The sequence below is a fragment of the Colossoma macropomum genome, unplaced genomic scaffold (assembly GCF_904425465.1).
Source record: "Colossoma macropomum unplaced genomic scaffold, Colossoma_macropomum, whole genome shotgun sequence".
NCBI lineage: Eukaryota > Metazoa > Chordata > Actinopteri > Characiformes > Serrasalmidae > Colossoma > Colossoma macropomum.
This window is the reverse complement of record NW_023494785.1, coordinates 24,051,161-24,063,309: the sequence shown is the minus strand read 5'-3', so window position 1 is coordinate 24,063,309 and position 12,149 is coordinate 24,051,161. Positions and strand designations below refer to the sequence as shown.

General features: G+C 39.1%; 1 protein-coding gene across 9 annotated transcripts in view; it reads right to left on the bottom strand.

Annotated features, from left to right (window-relative positions):
• Positions 1-12,149, bottom strand: part of plecb (plectin b) — a 146,952-nt gene that overhangs the window by 72,577 nt on the left and 62,226 nt on the right. For 2 of the 9 annotated variants that reach the window (XM_036587996.1, XM_036588012.1), the window contains exon 1: positions 6,152-6,551. The exons of the other annotated variants lie outside the window; for them this stretch is intronic. In XM_036587996.1, coding sequence (XP_036443889.1) covers positions 6,152-6,197 — 46 coding nt within the window. In that variant the 5' untranslated portion in view covers positions 6,198-6,551. Of the gene's footprint in view, positions 1-6,151; positions 6,552-12,149 lie in introns of those variants that run through there. 9 annotated transcript variants of the gene reach the window in all.

Sequence of the window (12,149 nt, the reverse complement as noted above, 5' to 3'; positions counted from 1 at the left end):
TATGGAAACAAAAAGTCAAAATAATAACTTATTTATTATGTCAAATAATATCTTAATTTCTCAAACTAATGAAATGTCAAAATAATCACACACTTTCTCAAAGAGTAATAATTTATTCTTTAGTCATTATTTTGACCTAATAAATCATTTTTTTCTATCTAATGACTTACAACTTAAACCAGAAACAGGGACTAAAAAAACACTTTGGCTGCATCACAAACTACACTAATGAATGCACCAATGGTGGTGCATTATTTTTAACACATTATTTACTGATGTGTTATTTAGTTTGAGGCACAGTTTTTTTTTCTCCTACCGGTGGAAATGGGCTTCCATACAGAAGCATGCCCCTTTAGTACTAAATGAAATTGTTTATATCTCTCAAATTGTGAGCTGTTTGTGTCAAAAATGTGGAACTCTAATCATGTGCTTTAGCAGCACGAGCAGGACTTCAGTACAGTTGTGTCATAGTTATACCTAAATTGTCATTTATAGTTGGAACATGAACATTGTAAACACACAACATATTTGTCGTAGTAATTTGACAATTATAAATGCAAAACTTACATTACAATCATAATTAAATACACAGAATATTATAGATTCACAATTCATAACATTATGATATCATGCCATTATTCTTCAAATAAATTCAATTAATTTCTTTTAACTGTTCTACTCTCAGAAATTTTTATTGCACATCCTTAGTTGAGCTGCACAAAATAATGCAGTATTCAGTACAAGTTAGAACCAGTCATCACTGGTAGTAGTTGCACAACCCTGTGAAGCATATACAGTGGATCGCTGATCTGGGCTCAAGGCTCTTAGTCTTCAGAGTAGTGTGGATTTAAATTAAACTGAATAGAGTTTGGCTGCTTTCTGTACACAAGCTGTCTTAAAAATCCTGACTTGGGATTCCAAGGCTTTCATGTTCATGGAAACAAATGGTGTAAATTAATTCTTAAACTGCATTGAAAAAGAAGTGGCTTGAGATCTGAAAAATTACTTAGTTGGCAGAGTACTACTGTGAAAAATGCATACACTGCAACGTCCTTTCCAATACTCGCAAATGAAACACAGCACAGAGTACAAGTTTGTACAAGTTGCGTTTAGCTATCTACAACCTTCCTGGAACAGTATAGAAAACTATTCTGCTTTCTGGAGATCAAACAAACAAAAGGTCTCAGATTTGCACAGCTTACATAATTTGCTTGATTCATCTCACATGCAAATCATAATGGTTACGAGCACAACGTATTCATCTTTTACTTTCACTCTCACTGGAAGGCAAAGTCAGAAAGAACTCACCCCCTAGCCTCTAGGCTTACTATTCACTTAATAATCTTAAGGCTTGTTATGAAGTAACTAATATATCACTGTTGTCAGAAGAAAACCTCGTATCTCCAAAATGATAACTTTACAGGAGAAGGAAGAAACCTACTTTACTTTTAATGTAAGTCAATGGAACCACACTTTTTCCAAGTAATTTTGGGCTGTTTCTTTTGGTCCATTCTTCATGAAATTTACACACAATGTAAAGAGCAACAGGCATTTTCAAATTATGTCAAAAACTGAAAAACAACAAAAATGGAGATAAAAGGTTTTCTTCCAACAACAGCGATATGTAAGGTACAGTACTGTGCATTAGTCAGAGCCCACCCTTGATTTATTTAATTTCCAGGTTTAATTTCCAATTTTAAGGTTGGGGCTCTAGGGTGGTCAGTCCATTGTTGTGAGAATACCAGCAACTTGCACAGCTGTTAAGAGTCGCATTTACTTTATACTCATTAACAACTTTTTAAACTCCAGTTTTGAAAACTTTTTTTCACATATTTTCCTTTGATTTTTTTATGCAAATTGATTATCTTATATCTCACCTCCTTAAAAGTATCTCCTGAAAAATCAATAACTTGTACATAATGGCAGTTTTGATGGAAATTAAAGAGGAATTCCTTAGATTTTTTCAAAACTTCTGCGTAATTAAATTGTTAAAATGTAAACAAAGTCATTCAGAGGGGTGTGATGTGAAATAATTTATTCTAGAGAAACTTACCAAGTCAGAATTGTTCACAGCAGTGGTGATAGGAACCAAACACCTGAAGCATTTAATGCCACTAAAAGCTCCTTCACAGAAAGTTATTTTGCAAAATGGTTATGAATACTGATGCCAGAGACATTGTTTTATGATAGATTTGTGATATATATATATATATATATATATATATATATATATATATATATATATATATATATACACACACACAACAGTTTTTATTATTGTAATTTTTATTTCATGATTGAATTATGCAGAAACTTTTAAAAATGAAGAGACATTCCCCTCTAAATAAATAAAAGGAGGTATTTGACTTTTGCACAGTACTGAATGTAGTTATGAGAGGGAGGAACTAAAGCACTGACCTGCTAAATGATCCTTACAGTATAAAGAGTTAACCTCATACATTAAAAAGTTCTTTATATCATACCATTAACAATTAACTACATTAACTTACAAACGTTATCAAGTCTTTCTTCAAAACATAAAAATGACAATAAAGAATTAGTGAGTAGTAAAATTCTCCAAGTGGATCAATAAGCTGTTACTGTGCAATTGGGGACAGGGCTTCAGCTGTCTCCAGTGAGAACTTGCTGACACCAGAGTGTCCTCTCTCACCGGCAGCTGAGACATCTCGGTCACCAGCACCTGTTCACACCCAGGAAGTAATCTAACCAGCCCCAGCCTTCAGAGGTAAAGAGAACAGGCTAGGAGAGAACAGTGAGAGGACACTGGTCTTGCAACATATGAAATAATCCTGTAGATAACTGAAAGGACTCACAAATGTAAAAAGTATCACAAACAATCTTTTTGGGATTTGTATCACCATACAGAGGGGCTGCTTCCATAAGGCCCAAATAAAACGTGAATTCTGGAGGTATCGTGGTAGTCTTTAATTTCCTGTGGTGTTTATAGACTAGAAAGGAGAACACTCGAAAGGTCTGAGTATCTCCACGCCCATGTTTCATTCTCACCAGACTGAGGGTTCACTTTTGCTCTTTCAGCCTTTTCTGACCTCTGTTGGAGACATGGCCTTCTCTTTTTTCAGTGGAGCTCTCTGGCTCAGGTACTAAATACCAGAGGTATCAGAATCGGAAGGCGACTAAGTCTGCTTTCCTGACATCATAATCTAATTGTTATTATAGACTTAACCTAACACCTCAACTTCAATCGTGTGAGGAAGAAAAAGACTCTACATCATCTTTCCCTGCTCTCCACTCAGCAGAGACACAACCTTGAAATATATCTTGCTACAGCCTGTGGCAGGACAAGCTCTACCAGTTAGCACTCTGGCAGCTTCAGGGTTTAGGCCTTGAAATGCAAGAGAGCCAGAGCAAAGAGGATTAATCTGTAGACAGCAAACAAGACTAGACGAGCATGCAGGCATGCAAAGCAGGCTAAATTACAGACATGGATAAGGGGCATTATGGACATTCATGGAAGAGAAGATTCAGGCCTATACAACATTTTTGATACTCCTAGACAAATCATATGTTTTTGTTGATTTTCTAGGTGAAAATAAGTTAACACATCGTCTACAGGAAACACGCTTAAATGTGTTTTTTTTCTGGACTATTACTGCATGATTTCTATTTATTTACTGAGTTAAACACATTGGAAAAAAGAAAACAAATATAAAACGAGCCCTAGCTTTGTCACAGGCCACATCTTCTGTTTTAGTTTTTTCCAATGTGTTAAATTCAGCACATAAACAGTAATTGTGCATTAAAATGTACAGAAGTGTGTTCTTTGTAGAGGATGTGTTAATGTATTTCCATCTACAAAATCAGTGAAACGTTATTTGACCGGGGTGCCCAAACTTTTGCACACAACTGTACAGTCTGAAGTAAAGTACCCATAAACCACAAGAGAACAATGACTTCTCTGCCAGTCTGTTCAAAGATAGAATGAAAGCTCTACACGTTCCTGCCTACTAATATAAACATACAGTCATTTCAGATTGAGGAACAAAAAACAAGTTAGACAGCTGGCGGTTAAACAGAATTGTCTGTGCTCTGTTGAAAAGGCAAAGAGTGACAGCTAAAATTAACAGAATACATATGGATAGACCTGATCAAACTAAACCAGCACATGGCACATTATAAGACACGTCTGATTCAAATTTCAGGTATGAGTGCAATTGTTTTTGTACCTTTTTTACAGCTGTGCTAGCCTTTTTTGCTTTGTTAGATGCTATCTGTTCTCATGAATATCATCGTTGTCATTTTAGATCATTTCTACATGAGATGTTAAAGACCAGTAAATTATCTTTCCTTTAAAATCAAACTGAATACAGCTACAAGACCTGCAAGTTGCGATTACAGCTTTAATAAATTCCCTTTGTAAGGTATTGTGAATTTTGTTTTCTCTTTAAATATTTTTGAGTGGAGGTCTGCTGCTGACGTCAATAACATTGTCCAAGTTTGTGTCCAGCACGGGAAGACAGGAAGGAATAATGGCCTTTTCCAGCCTCTGTGCCTACAGCACATATGGAAAAGTAGTAAAATGATGTAATGCCTCAAGTAAAAATCACAAGTCTGCCTTGTGCTCTCCTCAACATGAGTCACAAATCACATCAACTTCTCCTTTTCCAGAGTGGAAAGAAATACAACCACACAGATTATCCTTCACTGAACACGTTCTGACTCTGACTAAACACACTCACTCAGTCACCCTTTCGCTTCCTCTCTCTGTCTGTCTCCGCCCGCCCTACAATACGTCTCTCGCCCTTTCTCTCTCTAACCCTCCCTCAAGTGGCTAGTGTTTCAGCAGACATCTCTGCATAATGTCCCAGCTTACAACACCGCTGTAGGCCACAGGACTTGTACATTTAGTGCAGCTCACCTCTCATTATGCTGCAGAAACTCTTTGCCTAGAGCTGCGATCTTTTCATTGGGTACGATAAGTGTTTTCTTGGCTACTCCAGTGTTACACATCTAATGAAAGTCAGGTTTGGAGTTGGTGGTACATGGCATGCATACAGCAAAAGCACAAAAACTCTTTGTGCATCATAAACAGCTCCAGAAGCAGGATCTCATCTGAGGTCAGAGGGAATTTGAAACAGCCTTGACTTTTCCGGCTCCCCCCTGAGGGAGCCTCCGAGAGAGGCAGAGTTGCAAGGAGGCCAAAGCTCAGAGTGGGAAAGAAGCGCCATTCCACTCACTCAAATTAACCAGCAAGAGAACAAATCTGCTCTCAATCACAGGCTGGACCCAGGCCTACTGAAGAGCAGATCTAGTGGCTCTAGTCGGTACTACACATTCAAAAGTAGCATGGACATTCAATGACACAGTCAGGACTGGGAAATGACGCCAACGGTGGTTATAACATACTGTTATCTATACAATCGGACAAGTGTACAGTCAAAATTAAGACTCTGGGTTGGCTGCTACTACTGTTTTTAGCTAAGCAATATGCTTTTGTCCACTTTTATAGATAAAAGCATGTCATACACTTTCAGAAAACACATAAGTAAGTTAACTTGAGGTTACCTAGAACTTGACAAGGCCTGAGGCCAGTATGATGATTTATGCATACAGTTTGCACAATGTTAAAGAAAACTGCACTTAGTCTTAGTCTTGAACATCTGAAGACAATCGTGAGAAATTCTGAATTTAAATGTGTGTGAAATAAACATATGTAAATGTGTAAAATTTCTAAACCAATCCAATGTTACATGAAGGTGGAGTTCAAAGTAGGGGCTGCTGCTGTGCTCTTCAACACTGCAATGGAAACAAGCCTGTTAGCGTGGCAAAAAAATCCAAATAAGTATGTAGATGTGAGTCACCAAGAACACATGTAGATATGAGTGGGTGGAGAACACATCACATGTTGTTAAAATTTCCCTCTTGCACAGGCATAACAGTTCCATGAGTTAATGGTAGCATTTCGTTACCTAGCTTGTTTCATTTGCCAGCAAGAACTTGTGAAATTCGGAAGGGCATCAAGAGTGAAGATTTTTCGCACAAGTTAGAAAAGGTGTTCTTGCAATGTTGCCCCTACCCTTTAGTCATCCAACAGCAGAATGACACTACCATAAATTGCTACAGAAAGTCAACAAAGGTCAATGACAGATCAAAGTCCACATCCTTCACCTACCTTTTTTGCTGCTGCGCCAGAAGCGGTCCCCCAAAACATCACCCATGCTCAGAAAGCTTTAGCTGCTTTGTGCATCAAAGGGCCTGGGCAAACACTCTGTTCACTCCAATACCACCACCACCACCAACCGTGCCCTGTACGGACGGTACCAGTCCACTCCTACTACCCTGTCTGAAACCTATCGTTCCCATATCCTGTGGGATGGGAGAAGAAGAGAACTGGGGGCAGGTGGGGGCAAACTGGGAAGGAACAAGAGCTTCTTTTCATCCTCTGCCCACAAACACACAACGGCATGAACTCCATAAATCTGCCCAGGCCAACACAGAGTCCCCCTCCTATTCTTCCACAGTCCATACATCTACTAGCACCATCACATTGTTCTAGTAACCGGCACAAACACTGACTGCCTTATTCACAGGCGCTAACAAACTTAGCGTGTAGTGATCGGGACAAAGTTCATTGCTGGGGTGTGAAAGAGAAAGTGAGAGACAATGAGCACAAAGTCAGGGGATTTCAGAGGATCTCTTAGAATACTTTGCAACTGTTTTGAGGTTGGACAGCCATTATAGAACACCGCAACAAGTCCTATTCAACATAATGAGAAATTCTAATGCACAATTCTAAGGTGAAATAAGCCAACTGTGTAGTGCAGTAGTGCACTATTCTAAGGTGGAGCAGTGATAGGCCAATGGTCCTCTCACATAACTCTCTTTAACAGTCGTGGAATGGCTCGCAATTAATTTTGAATTGCAGCTTTAAACTAAACCCTGCTGTCCCAGAGCATGCCGCTTTAAGTGACCATACTCTGTGACTGCTGGGACAATAAAGTCCTTGGCACAGAAAAAGTTTTACAGGCACGAATGTCTTCACTCTAGCAACCACACTCTCAGTCTACTGATTTACTACAGCCATAGTTTCTGTATTTAATGGAGTGTCTTCTTTTCTTTTTAAGGAGTGAAAACACAGCTAATACTCTCAGCAAACAAGTTCTTGAAGGAGAAAAGAAAGTGCACCCCAGGTGTTTCTAATGTGGTATGTCATGAACATCTGTGTAATGCATCTACATTTAGATGTTATATATGGTCACATTTGCAAGATATGTGGTTGAGGAGGGAGCATACATTTAACCATGCAAAAACCTCCTTAAAGGAGGCTGTCACCATAAATAAGGCTGAAAGGCCAGGGAGACATTACATTGTTTCTTGTAGGTGGAGTACCAAAGACTCAGTTTTGCTTCAGCGTACTCCGTCAGTTGCATTGTCCAAGGGCTAATGTTGATTTCAGCAATAAATTAGGGAAATCGTTGCTTAGAAGTCAGGCTCCAAAAACAAATGTATTCTTCTGTAGCCACTGTTGTGAGGTTCACCACATTGTCCATCGAACCCACTAAGTTTTATTCCTTGCACGTACAAGTGTATACACCAGAAACGATCCTTGCACAAGACTCCAGATATAACATTCTCCTACCTCTACAACAGAACTAAACTGTAAGTCTTATAGGACTGTCTGTCAAATGCATAAATGTAAGTCATGGTTATCACCAGTGATAAAAACATGATATCACTCACAGCTCATTAAGACATACTGTGAAAAGTGCAACATCTAAACGTCTCAGTTAATACATCTGAACCTTCCCATTGATGAATCTGATGATTGTGAGTGCATTAAAAGAGTATTCAAAGAAAACTTGGTGAAGGACATGTCTTCCATTGAGGTAAATTATCTTCTCCTGTCATTGTATCTTGGCATTTGAGAGCCGAAGGCTACCAAACCTTCTTTTGGAGCCTGTGTGCGTGCCCTTAATACATAAAGACACATGACGTCTGCAAAACTTCCGCGAAATCTGATCAGACACCTCTGACTTTTAAATGATTATAACATGGTGACTTGCAGTGGCACCTGGACACTATATTTTAGCATGTTTTCTTTCCTTCTTACTCAGCAATGCTACTTCTTACAGTCCAGCTTTTAGGTGAACTAAGAAAAAGACGGACTCTTTTAGTTACATGCTCCAGGAGTTTTACCACTCCCAAAATGATGATGCCAGGCCAATGTAAACAAATGTGTATTGCAATAATACTGTGTGCAATAATTAGCATTTCTAATTATTTTACATAATAATTAACAATAATTATTGATGAAAGTTTGGTTGGCTTTTGGCACTCAAAGAGTTATACTGAAACTTATCTGTCACACTTCACCCCTTACGTCCCACTTTTGCTGAACTCATGCTAGGATTTGAATCTGACAAAAGGAAGTTGCGCATAAAGTCTTGTGTTGTGGAAAAAAACCCCTTTTTGCTACATTTGTCATTGCTTTTTCATCAAAAATGTAAATCAAATGCAAATAGAATTTACTGCATAAACCACTAGGTAATTATACATGGAATTACATAATTACATTTGAATAGTACAAAAAGGAAAGCAATAACTCTCAACTTCTAAGGGTAAAACATAATACTTAAGTTTACACAATGTAAGTTGCTAGATTACAGACTGCAAAGCTTCTATTATCTTTGTCTCCATTTTACAGTCGCTGCGGTGTTTGGCAAATGTGTGGCTGAGGAGGCAGACAGGGCAGAAAATGGCTGGCAGTGGTGGGGAATACCAGGCGACTGGTGTGGGATCAGGCCATTTGCGCCACCCAGAGACACACAGAGCAGAGCAGTGCTGTTTACTTAGCACTGAGTCAACAGGTAGCAGGCTCAGATATCACAGCAAAATAAAACCAAGCAATATAAAAGTGTCACTGACAAGCAAAAGCAAACGTGCTAAAACAAAAAACAAGTGAAGCGCAGAGGAGTAGCAGTTGTGTGAGAAAAAACACTACGGAACTCTTAAAATGTTTGGCCAGTGAGTCAGCAAGTACAAAGCCACAACTGGGTGTGGTCAGCCAGCTCCTCTGGTTGCTATGGGAACATGAGTCACAAGCCGCTGGCTGGGCAAACACACCACCTGCCCTGGACTGTAGTCAGGGGGAGCATGGCCGTAACCCCTAGCAACCACAAAGCAAAACTGACACAGGATCGCCATGGCTTACTGGCAGTGACCCTGTAAATCTGCATCTCAAACCTGACGCTTTATTTTTAGGTGAGCATTCTGAGAACCAACAAACACATTCCTCACTCCGCTGGAACACACGGAAATGCTCATGAGGGCACACACATACAGTCAAAGAAACGCACGCACTCGCACATATGCCTGCACCAGAACTAAATCATTCTTGTGCATTCTCTCATACACGTGTGCAGACAAACACAAACACACACGCACACAAACATTCACACTGAGCATTAAGTGATTTATGACAAAGCTCATAAAAACTCCCCATCTGGAGCGAATGAATCAGTTGCATTCTTTCCCCCGGAGTGAAAAAAAGAACAGGAAGAACTCCAGTTTGAAATAAAGCTCTGCTGCTTTTCGGTGAGGTTTCTTCCCTTCCTTACAAATAATGAAAAGTTCTACGCCCTCATCTCTCTGTAGGCTTTGGACAAGTATCTGTCTTTATTGAGGAGCTCCTATTTCTGCATTGCTTACAGGCTGGACAAGCCACAAGAGGGCTCTGTCCTATGGGCTCTTTGTAATAGCTACTGTACACAAGCAGATACATTTTCTCTTACTTTTTAGTTGCATGAACTCTGAAATCTGTGCCTGACTAACCAAAACCATATTAAATGAACAATGTTATAGTCTATAACTTCAACAAACTATCAGTTTTCAATTATTATTATCTAAATGTGCAATATTATTATATAAACTATTCTCATATTACTTATAGTTAATCATGTTCAAGATGCACAATCAAAAGCTATTAACATTCTAAAGGTCAATGGATTAAGAGGCAGACACCACGTTCATCAAACACCAAGTTCATCAAAAGCTGCTTTTCACTGGTTATACTATCATAGCAGGTCTGCTAGCCACACCTACACAAACACCTCTACTGGAGAGAAGAACTCAAGAAGAAACCAAACAACAAAATAAACAAATTGCACTGCTGTGGAAAAATAAACAACACCTATGAATATCCATACAGGGAACGCTGGGCAGGTAAATGAGCCAGTGCTGGTAGCTGAGACAACCAGAAGAAACACATAACAATATTAAAAGAGAACTTTAAAGAGAACTTTATTTCTACTACCAAATGCATTAGAAAGAGAATGCATGTGTTAATGGCTGCTCTCAAAAACAACAACTCCAGCAATGCCCTTTTATCTATCAGGAGGTGAGAACAGTGTTAACACGCCCATTCTAAGGTATCAGATAAGCAAGTTAATCATATATAAGAGTTTTTCACTGATATTAAATCACTGAAAAGATTTTCACTTCAAGGTTGTTTTGTGCAAGTTTTTCAAGCTATCTGACAGGACTAAGAGTTTAAAACAACAGACATGTTGCACAAGCTGTGGATGGAAAACTGAAATGTTTTGATACAGCAGATTAAAATCAAGGCTAAATAAAACAGAACAGAATGGTTGGTACTCCTCTGTGAAGCCAATATCAGAGTAAAACACTACAAGGGTTATACTCTTTTTTGATTGTTCTTTGGGTTTAAAATTAACTAAGGTGAAAACACGGAAGCTTTAAGCCATCAGTAGATCACATGGCCAATTCTGCAGAATTCAGTTACAACAATAAACTGACACACCTAACCTGCTTAATCAGTGTATTATCACTGTGAATATATGTCAGAGTAATATTGAAACTGGGTCTAATGACAGCAGTCTTAATGGGGCATTGTAGTTTAAAAGTGGCATTTAATATGTTTTTTCATGTTATGCAATATTCTGTAGCACAGCACTGCATTCCTTAGCCTCGGTTTGCCAGAGTTTACAATTTTGCATCCATTTTGTGTTTTGGTCTGTCAGCATTGTCTCACTGCAATATCCAGAATGTACTACACAAATGCATCATGCAACCATTGGGAATACCACCATTAAGAAATTCTGACTGTTAGAACAGCCACTCATGCAGAGGCTAATAAACAAAGCCATGATAATAGGCTTCTTAGGCGTAACATTTGCTGTCTTCTTTTTTCTGCATTAGCCAGCTAGCAGGAAAAAAAACAGCCATCAGTCGTGTATCATCAGAAGTGGGGTTTCCTAGTCCGCAAACCAGAAAATCTTGCTCTGGAGCCTACTGTGGCACCGCTGTAGGATGCAGGTAGACATGTTTAAAGCAGATGTAGTGGTGATTTCTCATTTTGGATGAAGTGTCTGTTAAAACACTTTTAAAAATGTCAATTAGATCTCCACCACCTCTTAATGTAATGGCATATCCACACAGTTCAGGAGTTACTCAAGCTCAATATACTTATGTCTAAATATTCTGAGGCTCCTCTGACTCATTCTACCCCATTCAAGCTCTGGGATGTGGAAAAACAGCTATCCACTCTCCCCCATAAGACTCATCCTCCAAGACTGGCACTGCAATCTGATGTTATCTGGTGAAAGATTCATTCCAAAACCTCGCCCATGTCAAAGAATGAGCAGTTCACCGCAGAGCATTCTAACCCAGCCCTGCATTTCACAAATTCCACAAAATAGTTTATCTTTTTAGTACTAAAGGCAGCTTGTTTTGTTTCACTCAATTGCCACTGAGACACCTTGGAACAACACTCTCCGCCCAGTGTCACTGGAGGGAGCAGATTAACAGGCATCATTGTGCAGCTGGGCTCATCACACAATACAGCACACGGGTGTGGTGAGAGCTTAAGATACAGCCTCGAGTTTCAATGGGCGTCATTAATTCCCCACAGAAATGATATGGCAGTAGAAAGATCTGGACCTTTCTATGATCTGATGTTTCAAGCTGAGCTGCATCCTTTTGAAGCATTTTTCACTCAGCTAGCGCCCTGGGCATCTATTCATGCAGATGCCATAATGTTTTGGTGTAATCGCTGGGCAGAGCCAGTTTCCACCGGTTTTACACTTCCCTGTGTAACACACTCTGCCCTGAGTTGTAAAGCCATTCCAAACAATGGAAAGGATAGGACTATG